The sequence below is a fragment of the Coregonus lavaretus genome, assembly GCF_964263955.1.
Source record: "Coregonus lavaretus genome assembly, chromosome: 7".
NCBI classification, from domain to species: domain Eukaryota; kingdom Metazoa; phylum Chordata; class Actinopteri; order Salmoniformes; family Salmonidae; genus Coregonus; species Coregonus lavaretus.
Window position 1 is genome coordinate 8,479,269 of NC_139994.1, and position 15,158 is coordinate 8,494,426.

At 44.9% G+C, this 15,158-nt stretch overlaps 1 protein-coding gene and 1 long non-coding RNA gene across 3 annotated transcripts; both read left to right on the forward strand.

Moving 5' to 3' along the window:
* Positions 1–6,836: 6,836 nt before the first annotated feature.
* LOC311132758 (ras-related protein Rab-5A-like) lies at positions 6,837–10,354 on the forward strand. Of its 2 annotated transcripts, none has more exons than XM_084166055.1 (6): positions 6,837–6,911; positions 8,795–9,024; positions 9,324–9,475; positions 9,708–9,830; positions 9,941–10,034; positions 10,229–10,354. In XM_084166055.1, exons 2-6 carry the CDS (start codon positions 8,859–8,861, stop codon positions 10,342–10,344), a joined length of 651 nt encoding a protein of 216 aa, XP_084022181.1. In that variant the 5' UTR covers positions 6,837–6,911; positions 8,795–8,858; the 3' UTR covers positions 10,345–10,354. The 2 variants fall into 2 exon arrangements, with proteins under 2 accessions (XP_084022181.1, XP_084022180.1); XM_084166054.1 differs by having other exon boundaries at positions 6,872–7,008.
* A 184-nt stretch (positions 10,355–10,538) lies between these two features.
* On the forward strand, positions 10,539–14,384 carry LOC311132760. The gene is made up of 2 exons (XR_014613536.1): positions 10,539–12,621; positions 12,754–14,384. It is a non-coding gene; the product is annotated as an uncharacterized lncRNA (long non-coding RNA).
* The last annotated feature ends 774 nt before the right edge of the window (positions 14,385–15,158 follow it).

Here is a 15,158-nt window from a genome sequence, read left to right on the forward strand (position 1 = left end):
CATTAGGAGGAACCCAGGGCCAACCGCACCAGCATATGGTCTCACAAGGGGTCTGAGGATCTCATCTCGGTACCTAATGGCAGTCAGGCTACCTCTGGCAAGCACATGGAGGGCTGTGCGGCCCCCCAAAGAAATGCCACCCCACACCATGACTGACCCACCACCAAACCGGTCATGCTGGAGGATGTTGCAGGCAGCAGAACGTTCTCCACGGCGTCTCCAGACTCTGTCACGTCTGTCACGTGTGCTCAGTGTGAACCTGCTTTCATCTGTGAAGAGCACAGGGCGCCAGTGGCGAATTTGCCAATCTTGGTGTTCTCTGGCAAATGCCAAACGTCCTGCACGGTGTTGGGCTGTAAGCACAACCCCCACCTGTGGACGTCGGGCCCTCATACCACCCTCATGGAGTCTGTTTCTGACCGTTTGAGCAGACACATGCACATTTGTGGCCTGCTGGAGGTCATTTTGCAGGGGTCTGGCAGTGCTCCTCCTGCTCCTCCTTGCACAAAGGTGGAGGTAGCAGTCCTGCTGCTGGGTTGTTGCCCTCCTATGGCCTCCTCCACGTCTCCTGATGTACTGGCCTGTCTCCTGGTAGCGCCTCCATGCTCTGGACACTACGCTGACAGACACAGCAAACCTTCTTGCCACAGCTTGCATTGATGTGCCATCCTGGATGAGCTGCACTACCTGAGTCACTTGTGTGGGTTGTAGACTCCGTCTCATGCTACCACTAGAGTGAAAGCACCGCCAGCATTCAAAAGTGACCAAAACATCAGCCAGGAAGCATAGGAACTGAGAAGTGGTCTGTGGTCACCACCTGCAAAACCAGTCCTTTATTGGGGGGTGTCTTGCTAATTGCCTATAATTTCCACCTGTTGTCTATTCCATTTGCACAACAGCATGTGACATTTATTGTCAATCAGTGTTGCTTCCTAAGTGGACAGTTTGATTTCACAGAAGTGTGATTGACTTGGAGTTCCATTGTGTTGTTTAAGTGTTCCCTTAATTTTTTTGAGCAGTGTACTTGTTAAAGGTTGGTTGAGGGGGGAGGTTGGTGGACAGGGTGGAGAGTAAGGGTGCTTGCTGGGGGGGAGGGATCGGTTGGATACTGCTCGAGTCTAGATGCTACATATGCTGCTCTTGATAGTTTGGTGCACTTTCATACCTTTTTATTGAGTTACACGTTATGCAGGCCACCATAGGAACTACAAACGAGAGGAGGGCGGGGTTTACATTTACTTCCTGGAATGTCAAGGGTTTAAACGAACCAATTAAGAGAGGCAAGGTCCTAGCCCACTTGAAATCACTCTCGTCTGATATTATATTTTTGCAAGAAATCCATCTGAAAAATAATTCTCATAGCACACTTAAATGTAGGTGGGTAGGTCAAGTGCATCATTCTAACTTCTCCGCCAAAACGAGAGGCACAGCGATTCTGGTACGAAAAGGAATTCCCTTTCTACATAAAAACACTATTCCGGATAAAGAGGGTCGCTATGTGATCATAATAGGAGAGATCCATTCTACTTCTGTAACTCTACTGAATATCTATGGGCAAACATTGATAACCCCACATTTTTCAAAAGAGTAATTGCCCTGATTCCAGATATCTCCCATACTAACCTGGTCATTGGAGGGGACCTTACTTATTTGATATTTGGAGGATCTCCAACCCAACGGGTAGGGAATACCTTTTACTCTCATGTTCAATGTTTATACCCGAATTGACTACTTTTTGGTTGATGCGAAATTACTCTCTTATACCTGTAATGTGAGGTATCATGATATTATAATCTCTGACCACAGTCCACTGACCTTTTCCCTGAGATTGGATGACATCGTATCAAACGAGAGGGTCTGGAGGTTGAATCCTCAGCTCCTCACAGAACCAACATTTTGTGAACATCTTCAAGACCAAATTACATGTTTCTTTGATACCAACGACAACACAGAGACTTGTGGGAAACACTGAAGACTTATTTTAGAGGCTGTCTCATCTCCTTTGAGTAGGCAAAGCAGAGAAAAATTAATAGAATTGGAGGGACACATTCACTTGGAGTAGGCAAAGCAGAGAAAAATTAGTAGAATTGGAGGGACAAATTCACTTACTGGATAGGGAGAATGCTAGTCATCCATCTATGGAGAAACATGAAAAAATAACCGCTTTAACATTTGAATATAATCAGATTCTCCCAGCTAAAATTGCCAAATCTTTTCTCTATGCCAAGCAAAAATATTTTGAGTTTAGTGACAAACCACACAAATTACTTGCCAGACAACTTCGAAAAACTGAGATTGACCGAATGATTCACAAAGTTAAATCTGCAACTGGGGAATTACTCTCTTCCCCCAAGGACATCAATGACAGATTCCGTCAGTTATACAAGACTCTATATGCATCTAAAGCAGATCCTAACCACTTAATTATGCAAAACTTTTTGGAGGACAATAATCTCCATGCCCTGAACCAGGACGATTCTAACTTCCTGAATAAGGAAATATCTCTTGGAGAAATTCGAGAAACCATTAAATCTCTAAAGAGTGGCAAGACCCTGGGCCCAGATCGGTTCCCTGGTGAATTCTATAAAACATTCAGCAACATGCTCTCTCCCTACCTGCACAAAATGTTGGTTCAGGCCAATGAGGATGGAGCTCTCCCACCTACTTTGGATGAGGCGTTTATTACAGTTATACATAAAAAGAGTAAAGATCCGGAAGAGGTAGGGTCATACAGACCAATATCTCTCCTCAATACAGACCAAAAGATTTTAGCAAAAACTCTGGCTAACAGGCTTAGCACCTTAGTGGGCAAAGTGGACCAGCCCGGCTTTATCCCTAACAGAAACTAATTCTTCAATCTCAGGCGCCTCTTCAACATTATGTACTGTATTCTCAGAGGTTACCCAACGTGGACCTTGCCATTATATCTCTTGATGCCAAAAAGGCCTTTGAACAAGTTGAGTGGTCCTATCTACTTAAGGTCCCACAGAAATGTCATATTGGAGATGGGTTCATAAAATGGATCCAGCTTTTATATAGGAACCCTCACCCTTTATACAGAGAATACTCACTAACCAATCATTATCGCCCCGATTTAACCTTTATAGAGGGACAAGGCAGGGTTGTGCGCTGTCACCTCTGCTTTTTGCTCTAGCCATTGAACCTCTCGCTCAGGCGATCAGATCTCATGCAGCAATACACTGCTATAATACTAAAGATTCTCTAAATAAGATTTCTCTATACGGGATACAGAATAAATTGGAACAAGAGCGAATTAATGCCCATACAGTTGCAAAACCCCTCTTGGTTAGAACTTCTTCCATTTAAGTTATCTTCACATACATTTTCCTATCTAGGAATTGTAGTTACCAAACAATACTCCTCTCTATTTAAAGAGAATTTCCCCCCTCTGATGCAAAAACTCAAGGCAAACATATAATTTTGGAGAACTCTCCCAATTTCCCTGCTCTGAAGAATGAATGCCATTAAAATGGTCTTCCTCCCACAACTGCTTTACCTATTTCAGAACATCCCAGTATTCATACCTAAGTCCTTCCATAAACAACTGGACTCAATTATCAATCCATTCATCTGGGATTATAAAACACACAGGATAGGTTAAAAAAAACACCTCTGTAAATCCAAGATGGAAGGAGGATTGTCTCTCCCAAATGTTATATTTTACTATTGGGCCGTTAACCTCCGTGATGTTACGTTTTGGCTGGATGACGTACTTCCGTCACCCAGCTGGCTTAGTATGGAGCATGAGGATTGCCACCCCTTCTCTATTGGCGCTGTGATTTTGTCCACTTTATAGTAACAATCCTATTATACATAGCACAGTCCGAATCTGGAAGCAAATTAAGGTCCACTTTGACCTTAGACCAATATCATTCCTGCTCCCTATTGCGAGGAATCCCTCCTTTGCCCCCTCTAACCATGATAACACCTTTGAGCGATGGGGAGAGCTAGGGATAAATACCATAGGGGATCTATATATAGAAGGGACCTTTTGCCTCCTTTGATTTGCTGAGGGAAACCTATAATCTTCCCAGAAGTAACTTTTTCAGATACCTATAGATTAGAGACTATTTTAGAAAACATCTTCTGGCATTTGGAAAAGCTAAACCTTTCATGTTTGACGGATGCATAAAAATATGTCCCACCTCAGGCAAACTGATATCTCGTCTAAATGAGGCTTTTCAATCTGTTAGCACACCTTCTACAGATGCCATTAAGGCAAAATGGGAGGAAGAGCTAGGGACTGACATTTCTGTGGCAGACTGGGAAGATAGCTTGGAGTATATCCACACCTGCTCCATTAACTCCAGACATTGTCTCATACAATTCAAGGTATTACACAGATTACACTACTCCAAAACTAAGCTGCGTAGGATATTTCCTGATAACTCCCTTATGTGTGATACATGTCATGCTGCGGAGGGTACACTACTCCACTGCTTTGCCCTATGCTCTAAATTGTCTGGTTATTGGTGTGGAATTTTTTGGATCCTCTCTGAAGTTCTCAAGACTTCAATTGACCCAGACCCGCTTATGATCATCCTGGGAGTGTCAGAAACCCTGAACAGATTAACCAACCCCCCAAAACAACTCATCTCTTAGTCTCATTGCGGCTAAAAAATTAATCTTGTTGTTTTAGATAAGAAGGAAGCTCCCTCTACCAAATTATGGCTCAGCGATTTGGCAAACAATTATATATATTCTGAGCAATAAATTATCAACATTTGATCAGATCTGGCAGCCTCTCTTACTTGGACCATCCGGCGCTGTGAATTTTTACATTTTAACGCACTCTCACTTGTAATATTTTAATCTACCCTTAGGCAGCGTGTGTTTGCCCCGGCACCCGAGCAGTGGGGGGGGGGGGGGGACGGACATACGGACGGACGGACGGACGGACGACTATGACGACATCTGCCCTCTTTCTCTTTGTATGTCCTAATTCTGTAGGTCTTATTTTGTATTATTTATTTTGTACCTAGAACTCTGGGTATTTTTGTATCTGTCTGCTCTTTTATGTTTATATAAGAATTGCATACTTGTCTTTTCTACAAAATACCTAAACACAATTATTGTGTGTGTTCAATAAAAAATATTTGAACGAGCAATGGGTGTGGCTGAAATAGCCAAATCCATTCATTTGAAGGGGTGTCCACATACTTTTGAGTATAGGGGAGGGTCACTTGTTTTTTTTTCAAGAGTTCATTGGAGGGTTTAGGTAAAATATGGGATGTCCATCCATTTTCATTTCAGAGAGGTCCGTTTTTCCAATCCTTATTACAGATAACGTTCACTCCCTAATTTAGTCAGTTATACAGTGCTAGGTTCAATATTGGAGGAAAAGCCATAGCTTGCCGGTCCCAGACACACAACGGACAGCATTGCCAGTCCCTGGAACGAACAAAGTTGAGAATCACATACTGTTCTAGATGATGAGAGTTGAAACAAAAGTCAATACAATACAATCTTGCCACTATGCATTCAACAAACAACATGGCGGGTTAGATCCACTGGGTCAGAGACAAATGGCGTGTTCAAAACAACTGGGAGCTCGGAACTTGGAAATCTCCGACTTCAGTGTGTTCACAACAACTGGGAACTCGGGGGAAAAAACGAGTTCAATGGTCATCCAACTCGGGAAGTCGGGCCTCTTTCTAGAGCTCCGACTTTCTGACTTGAAGATCACTGACGTCATGATTTGACCTTGTTTTTTTTTTCCGAGTTCCCAGTTGTTTTGAACGCGGCAATAGATAGCCTATGATACAGCCTAACCTACAGTTTATCCTCAGCTGTTGATTTTTTTGGGTGCGCATTGTCCCCCCTTCACTTTATGAGTCCTCAGATCCTCAAAAAATTATACAGCTGCACCATCGAGAGCATCCTGACTGGTTGCATCACCGCCTGGTATGGCAACTGCTTGGCCTCCGACCGCAAGGCACTACAGAGGGTAGTGCGTACGGCCCAGTACATCACTGGGGCCAAGCTTCCTGCCATCCAGGACCTCTATACCAGGCGGTGTCAGAGGAAGGCCCTCAAAATTGTCAAAGACTCCAGCCACCCTAGTCATAGACTGTTCTCCCTGCTACCGCACGGCAAGCGGTACCGGAGTGCCAAGTCTAGGTCCAAAAGACTTCTCAACAGCTTTTACCCCCAAGCCATAAGACTCCTGAACAGCTAATCATGGCTACCCGGACTATTTGCACTGCCCCCCCACCCCATCCTTTTTACGCTGCTGCTACTCTGTTAATTATTTATGCATAGTCACTTTAACTCTACCCACATGTACATATTACTTCAACTATCTCAACTAGCCGGTGCCCCCGCACATTGACTCTGCACCGGTACCCCCCCTGTATATATAGCCTCCCTACTGTTATTTTATTTTACTTCTGCTCTTTTTTTCTCAACACTTTTTTTGTTGTTGTTTTATTTTTACTTTTTTGTTAAAATAAATGCACTGTTGGTTAAGGGCTGTAAGTAAGCATTTCACTGTAATGTCTGCACCTGTTGTATTCGGCGCATGTGACCAATACATTTTGATTTGATTTGATTTGATTTGATCTAGTTATGCATCTTTACGTCATCTTAAAGCTTTTACTTGAGCCCTGTATTTACTTCAATGGCAGATCCAAGACCAAAGGAATTGGTTAATCTAACGTATGCTTCTAACTAGCTTTACTACATTGATCCAAATCACACGTTGCTGTTCATTTAATCCTTGAAGAAAAAAAATCACATTTATGAATCTGGCGTTACCTCTGCAGAGCAGACGTGCTGTGTGACGTGGCAGAATGGGCGGAAGGGGTTGTTTGTGTTTTGGTTCGAGTAAAGGGGAAGTTGCGAGAAGAAAGAAAAAGGAGGAGACGTGATCGGGGTTGTTGAAATTATTCGTATGTTCAACAATACGTATCTGTCCGCACTGCGACCTTTATTTTGTGTATAGACTCTTGTGTGGTATTCTGTGTTCGTAAACCGCCTGGCTCTCAGGTATAGTAAGCGAAATGGTGTGAGAAGTTGTACATTTCAGCTCGTTAGTTGTCATTAGGCTAGCTTAGCTAGCTTGAAATGCTAACATTGACGTCTGGTGAGAAATGAAAAAAATAGGCCGTGGCCCCGACTTGGGAAGAGCCCTAACATCGGTTTTGTCATTTCATCGTTCCGACTCAAACCGTGTTCATGATGTTATTTATTGGTTGTGTTGATCATGTGTGGATATGGGTTCGTCATCTGATTCTACTTGCTAGTTAGCTTATTGAAAATGTAGTTAGCCAGCCAGCTCCATCATCACATTCGCAATCTGACATGTTTTTCTAACGTTAGCTTCCACCCAGTCACCTAGCTAGCTGCTTAACAATACGGTCAGTAATCAGGGAGTAGGTAGGTAGCACACGTTAGCAATTCAGATTTTGATGTAGATAGTTAGCTGGCTAGTTACCTGGCTTGCTAATAACCTAGCTAGCAAGCTAACGTTAATTGGGTTAGCATTTGCGTCTATTTGGAAAATGGCGTGCTCTCAATTTCCTAGCTAGCTACTCTAGCTTCGAAAATAAAGCGAAGAGTAGCTCACGTTAGCTATGCTAATTTAGTACATTGTTGGAAGTTTGAACAATCCATGCTAGCACTGCAGAGATTCATAACAGTGCTGGTTGAGTCACTTCCCACCTCGAAAGCAACAGCCAGTACAGGCCGTTGGCATTGCTGTTAGCCTATTGCGCATGTTTACTTTATACTTTTTTGCTATTATATTCGCTAGATGTAGGCAAACATATTTACATTGGAAGGCACTCTTTAAACAACACTGCAACGCCTTGCCCGTAGGCTTGAATGCGATTGTAAATATTTGTCAATCCTTGCTCAGTAGTGTTTTCCTCTATGGCAAATTGTGTGTGTTTTGGAAAGGTTGAGGGGTACAATTTCAGCTCCGAGAGAGGATGTTACTTTGTGTACCGACAGTTTGCATGGTTTTGACTGTAAATTCATATGGGAAGTCCAGATCAGAGCCATATTATTCAGTATTTTTATATATTTCCAAAGTCTACAGATTAGGCACACCCAACTCTCTGTCAGTTGCAATGTATGGTGTATTTGAACAAGGAAAATATATTTTAGTGAGCTTACATATCCAGCCATCTCTGTGGTACCATGCACTCTGAGATTGTACAGGGCTGAGTCATAGTCAATACTCAAAATGGGTGAAAACAGTTTAAAACAGGGATATACGATCTGCTTGTCCAATAAGAAACGCTTGTATTCGTTTTCCGTTGCACAGTCTTTTGCTATGGTGTGCCCTTATTAATATGCCCCAGCAGTACAGCCAGGTTTGACTGGCACCAGCCATATTTATTTGTTTTCAGGGCAGTCTGACACTCTCAATGGTCTTCAGTAGACAGAGGAGCATCTATTCAGAGGACGGAGAGAAAGACCGTGTCCAGTTCATTGTGTAGCTCATTCATTCCATCCCAACACTTCACCATATATTTTAGAGCTAAGTTGATCTCCTCTTTATCAGGAGAGTCTGGACACGGATATCAAGGTTTCTTCCTTTTTCTCTTTCGAGAAGCATGTCCACTTCCATACTGTCACCTTGACTCACTTATGGAGGATATAGGCCAGGGTTAAATTACATGTGTCAAAACAACTTCATGAAAACATCCTTATCTCTACTTTAAAACCCTCTTATCTTTACCACACCTGACATAACCCTAGCTAAAAACATCATCAGAGTCACGTGAATAATTTTTCATTTTTTCCTCCTCTCTACCGCCGCCTCCAGCTGAAGCCCTGACAGCGTAGTCAGACGTGCGGGACAGACACTGACCGGGGGATCTGACTAGGCCATGGCCAACAGGGGAGGAGCTACAAGACCCAACGGGTCTAACGCTGGTAACAAGATCTGCCAGTTCAAGCTAGTGCTTCTGGGGGAGTCGGCGGTGGGCAAGTCCAGCCTGGTGCTCCGCTTCGTCAAGGGCCAGTTCCACGAGTTCCAGGAGAGCACCATAGGAGGTGACCATCACTCATTTATGCACTTAGGCCGGGAACAGAAAATGATCTCTAGCCTCTTCTGCAAGTCCCTATCCCTTCAGTGTTATAAGATCTGAAAGAACCGGTTATGGAAGGAACCTCAGACTTGCAGACAATGGAGCAATAGGGACTATGGGTTGTTGTTGGGTGTGGGCTGTAGTTATCTATTTATCCCTTCATTCATATTGTTGAATGTGTTTAGTGAGGTGTCCTGCTCTAATGCTTTTTAAAGTTCACGTCAATTATGTATTTGACAACTCTCGCTCTTCTCTCCTCCCCAGCGGCCTTCCTGACCCAGACAGTGTGTCTAGATGACACGACGGTGAAGTTTGAGATCTGGGACACGGCTGGACAGGAGCGCTACCACAGCCTGGCGCCCATGTACTACAGAGGGGCGCAGGCCGCCATTGTGGTCTACGACATCACAAATGAGGCAAGTAGCATCATTACTTGCCCTTATGGTCAGAATCAATTATCCTTCGTCAAAATGATAATTGATCTCACATGTTTGGATATGTGGTCAAACTTGGGATCTCTTCACGCTGGATTATTCACATATGTTGGAAATTGGCCTAGGGCTCCGTTCCATTGAAGAAAAGGGATTCCAAATCGAAAGTGAAGTGTTTTTAACATCACCATTTCTATAATATGACTCTTGTCTCCAGGAGTCATTTGCGCGGGCCAGGAACTGGGTGAAGGAGCTGCAGAGACAAGCCAGCCCCAACATTGTCATCGCTCTGTCAGGCAACAAGGCTGACCTAGCCAGCAAGAGAGCCGTGGACTTCCAGGTGAGCCCTCCAAACACCTGTACCTGTCTGGTGTCACCAGAACACACCAGTGTGGTGTGTGTCTGCGTTTGACAGGCAGTGACTGTCTCTGACATGGTTGTTTTTCCCAGGATGCCCAGTCATATGCAGACGACAACAGCTTGCTCTTCATGGAGACGTCGGCCAAGACGTCTATGAATGTGAACGAGATATTCATGGCTATTGGTAGGTTCCTCTCACCCCGTGACACGCATCACTTACTGATATGTAATTGAATAGGGCCGTGCACACTGAAATACTCTAATACATACTTAGACAAGTATCAAGAAAATGTGAACTAGCAGGATGTTTTAATCCAGCGCTCCTCACCAGTAACTGGCTTTTTATGTTTTTTGTTTGTTTTTCTTCCGCCCCCCCAGCGAAAAGATTGCCCAAGAGCGAGCCCGCGGCCGCCAGCGTTAACAGCGGGCGTAACAGGGGCGTCGACCTAACGGAAGCCGCCCAGCCAACCAAGGCCCCCTGCTGCAGTACCTAAAGCGAAGCCCCCCCCCACCCACCCCCACACTGCAGTAACTAATGTGATGTCCAACCCCCCCCCCCCCCCCCCCCCACCCCCCCCCCCCCCACCCCCCCACACTGCAGTAACTAATGTGATGTCCAACCCCCCCCCCCCCCCCCACCCCCACACTGCAGTAACTAATGTGATGTCCAACCCCCCCCCCCCCAAAAAAAAAATAACTCTGATCTGCAGCAACAAAAAAATATGCCCTTTGAACCCCCCTCCCATCCTACCCTTCCCCTCTCTGCAGTAACTAATGCAAAGCAACGCCCTCATCTATAGTTCTCTCAATGACGCCCGCCCGCCCCTCCCTCTCCCCTACTGGTTCTGCTGTTACTAATTGAGACTCCTCCCACCTTCCTCCTTCTTTTCTGAAATTAGTGCCCGCCTTCCCTACCTCATTCTTCCTGACTATTGGCAAGCAGCAGGACTAAGGGGCGGGGCAACTCTGATGGTGGTCTCTTCTCCTGGGATAGCTACAGACTATCGCTCTGTGTTTCTAACACAATCTCTGTCCTTTTTGTTTGTTTGTTTTTTTGTTTAGTTGTTTTTTTTATAGTGGGAATTATGGATGCATGTATCACTACAAGGCCTAACATGATGATGAAAAAAATTTGATGTGTTAACTTTATTCAGCGGCACAAAAACATATATTCGCGAGAGAGGCTCCAAAGGTTTTCTAGGGCTAATTCATGACAAGTCTAAAGAAAAGACTGTTTAGCAGTGGATGGGTCCCTGCTAGTTTCTCTCTGTTGATCCATCTGTCTGTCTGCCCTCATCTTTATCTTGAGTAACGTATTCACACGCTATCCCCACTAAACCTTTAGTAGCACTATTGTAGAGTTGCTCCCTTCTGTCTCTCTTGGCCCCATCCCAGGACCTTGCCTGCTTCTAATGCTCAGTCCCAAATCAAACCCTAACCACTTAGGTACTTCATGTAGGTCTGAGAGGATTTGAGGTCTAAACAATCGGGTGAACATTCCACCAAGCCTATCATAGGATAAGGTGGAGCGATCCTCATAATGCTCACACCTATTCGATTCTCTCAGATCTACTTAAGGGGTTAGAGGGCAATTTGGGATTGGGCATAGCTGTCCTAGTGGCATCGTGCAATGGTTCACAGTATTGGCTCTGTGATTTCTTCAGTGTCTGCAAGGATCTTCACACTGCAAAGCAAAGCAACCTGCCACCAACCCTACCTGCTATCACACCCTTACCCTCCCAACCCTACCTGCTATCACACACACACTTACCCTCCCCCACCCCACCAACCCCATCTGCTATCACCCCCTTACCCCCCCCACCAAACCCTACCTGCTATCACACCCTTACCCTCCCAACCCTACCTGCTATCACACACACACTTACCCTCCCCCACCCCACCAACCCCATCTGCTATCACCCCCTTACCCCCCCCACCAAACCCTACCTGCTATCACCACCTTACCCCCCAACCCACCAACCCCATCTGCTATCACCCCCTTACCCCCCCCACCAAACCCTACCTGCTATCACCACCTTACCCCCCAACCCACCAACCCCATCTGCTATCAACCCCTTACCCCACCAACCCCATCTGCTATCACCACAGTATGGCATCGGGGCCTCTGAGACTTGTTCACTAGTGACCCCCCGCCCCCTGAATACCAAGCCTCCAGACCCCTCTCCCTCCTGACCTGATGGTCTCTGTCCGAGGGAGGGGTTAGATCCTGATCTATACGGGTTACAATGTCAGCTGATGTTCATTACGTCTCAACATGTAATGGATGAGATTAGGTCATGGTTCAGATTATGAGGCCTGTCCAGGTGTAAACAAGATGCTGGCTGGAAGGCAGCTGTTTTCCACCTGGAGAGACAGGGGAGCATGGTGAGGTGACCTCTAGGTGTTGAGAGAGGGGAGCATGGTGAGGTGACCTCTAGGGGTTGAGAGAGAGGAGCATGGTGAGGTGACCTCTAGGTGTTGAGAGTGGGGAGCATGGTGAGGTGACCTCTAGGTGTTGAGAGAGGGGAGCATGGTGAGGTGACCTCTAGGTGTTGAGAGTGGGGAGCATGGTGAGGTGACCTCTAGGTGTTGAGAGTGGGGAGCATGGTGAGGTGACCTCTAGGTGTTGAGCGAGGGGAGCATGGTGAGATGACCTCTAGGTGTTGAGAGAGGGGAGCATGATGAGGTGACCTCTAGGTTTTGAGAGAGGGGAGCATGGTGAGGTGACCTCTAGGTGTTGAGAGTGGGGAGCATGGTGAGGTGACCTCTAGGTGTTGAGAGGAGCATGGTGAGATTACCTCTAGGTGTTGAGAGGAGCATGGTGAGATGACCTCTAGGTGTTGAGAGGAGCATGGTGAGATTACCTCTAGGTGTTGAGAGGAGCATGGTGAGATTACTTCTAGGTGTTGAGAGAGGGGAGCATGGTGAGGTGACCTCTAGGTGTTGAGAGAGGGGAGCATGGTGAGGTGACCTCTAGGTGTTGAGAGAGGGGAGCATGGTGAGGTGACCTCTAGGTGTTGAGAGAGGGGAGCATGGTGAGGTGACCTCTATGTGTTGAGAGAGGAGCATGGTGAGGTGACCTCTAGGTGTTGAGAGAGGGGAGCATGATGAGATGACCTCATGATGAGATGACCTCTAGGTGTTGAGAGAGGAGCATGGTGAGGTGACCTCTAGGTGTTGAGAGAGGGGAGCATGGTGAGGTGACCTCTAGGTGTTGAGAGAGGGGAGCATGGTGAGGTGACCTCTAGGTGTTGAGAGAGGGGAGCATGGTGAGGTGACCTCTAGGTGTTCAGAGAGGGGAGCATGGTGAGGTGACCTCTAGGTGTTGAGAGAGGGGAGCATGGTGAGGTGACCTCTAGGTGTTGAGAGAGGGGAGCATGGTGAGGTGACCTCTAGGTGTTGAGAGAGGAGCATGGTGAGGTGACCTCTAGGTGTTGAGAGTGTCACTATTCATCCCCTGTTCTTTAGTGCTTTAGACACTGTGTGTTTACGTACACAGGGAGACTGGGCTGTTTGGTGATAAAACATCCTCATAGAGACAACAAATACACAGTCAGACGCAGGTTTATTTATCTCCAAACCCTCCCAGACCTAAATACTGTAATAACACACACAAGCTAAAACACGGCTCGCTCACAGACATACACTTTAGTGTTATTTTTAAACCCTGGACCTGTTATATATACACACTCACACACACAACCTGTTCTGGTCAATAACTCTCTCCAGGTCTCTCTTCCTCATGCCTTGCACTAATGATTCTCATGAATAAATCTTGTCATAATTACAGCCAGTGTGATATAAATATATATATATATAAATAATATACTGTAAATAGGGTGTTGCAATGTAGTCTACTTTTTCGATTTACAATTGAGAAGACTAATGCTTGCTAGGGAGTTGTCTAGATCATCAATAAAAAACTGTACAGTTAGCAGAAAACAGCTTCGGTGTGGGTTTGGAGTTGTTGTTTTTTTCACAGAAATTGTCAAATTATAATCGATGGTGGTCTTTATAAATGTATGTAGTGTTATTAACAAAAAAATGAACTTGCATTTCTTTAGTGGTCTGTCTTTAAACTTTATTTCTCAAGAAAAACAGTGTTTTTTTTGTTGTTTTTTTTACATTCTCTAACGCATTTCACTCATTTGTTAGTGATCTTAAGTAAGGATGCCCTGTCCAATACTCCTCATCCTACTAGAACTGAACACACACAATACACCGTCTGGGTGTAGAATCCCTGCTGGAGCAAAGCAGAAAGCAGATCGGATTTGACAAAACTAACCGTCCGCTTGTCTTATAAAGTCGCTGTAAGAATGTAACAACCTTAGTAGGAGAAGAAAGTCTGGTCTGTTCTACTGTTGGGGTATTAGCTGGTGGATCATGATGATGATGATTAACTCATAGGGATGTACATTGTATACATTTTTGTTGTTGCTGTGGACACTTACTTGCAGCTGGAAAAAAATTAACAAATGCAAGCATTTTACAGTACTCTTAAATAATGACCAAATAAATACATCAATAAAATGGATGATTTATATTGTATGGAGGTTGTAGTGTGTGTGGAGTAGGATCTTTGGATTAGCTAAGAGGAGGAGGGTGGTTCCTATGTTCTATGATTGTTTTCAGTGGTTCTAGATGTTTTCTTACTCTACTGTACTCTGTGTGGTGTAAAGAACCCCAACCACTACGCCGGAGGTCTCCAGTGACATCCTGTTCTTTTTATCTGACCTTTGACCCCTAGCTTTGCCTATTGAGGTCACAGCGACTAAGGTACTGGTGGTCTTGTCAGACCTGTCCTCACCCTGGCTCTGAATATCGAGTCAGAATAACAAAACTATATTATAAGATGTAATAATGGGCCTATAATAGGAAACATTTTATTACATATGTATTGATGTGTAATTACAAGGCCTAGTACATTATTGTGGTATTTCTAAGGCGGACATCATCTGCAGCATCTTTTGTCTGCTTTTCCCATGTCTTATTATTATTTGCCTATGACGGTATGTCACACTCCATTTGTCCCAGGTCGTTACATTTGACCTTGAAATTCTCACTACAAATGGTAACACTTTTTGTGACCTCTACCCTGAATCATAGCCTACTCCAGCGTTTCCCAAACTAGGGGTTTGAAAATAGGGTTGCAAGAGAAACTCTGAAATAAAATGACTTAAGTAACCTCCGATAGCCGCTAGATGCAGTTGTAATAAACAGAGTGGTTTCTGTTTTCTTCATACAAATGTAGTTCTATCTTTTGAACAGTTTAAGCTAAATATTAGGACCCATCACCTGAAAGATAAGA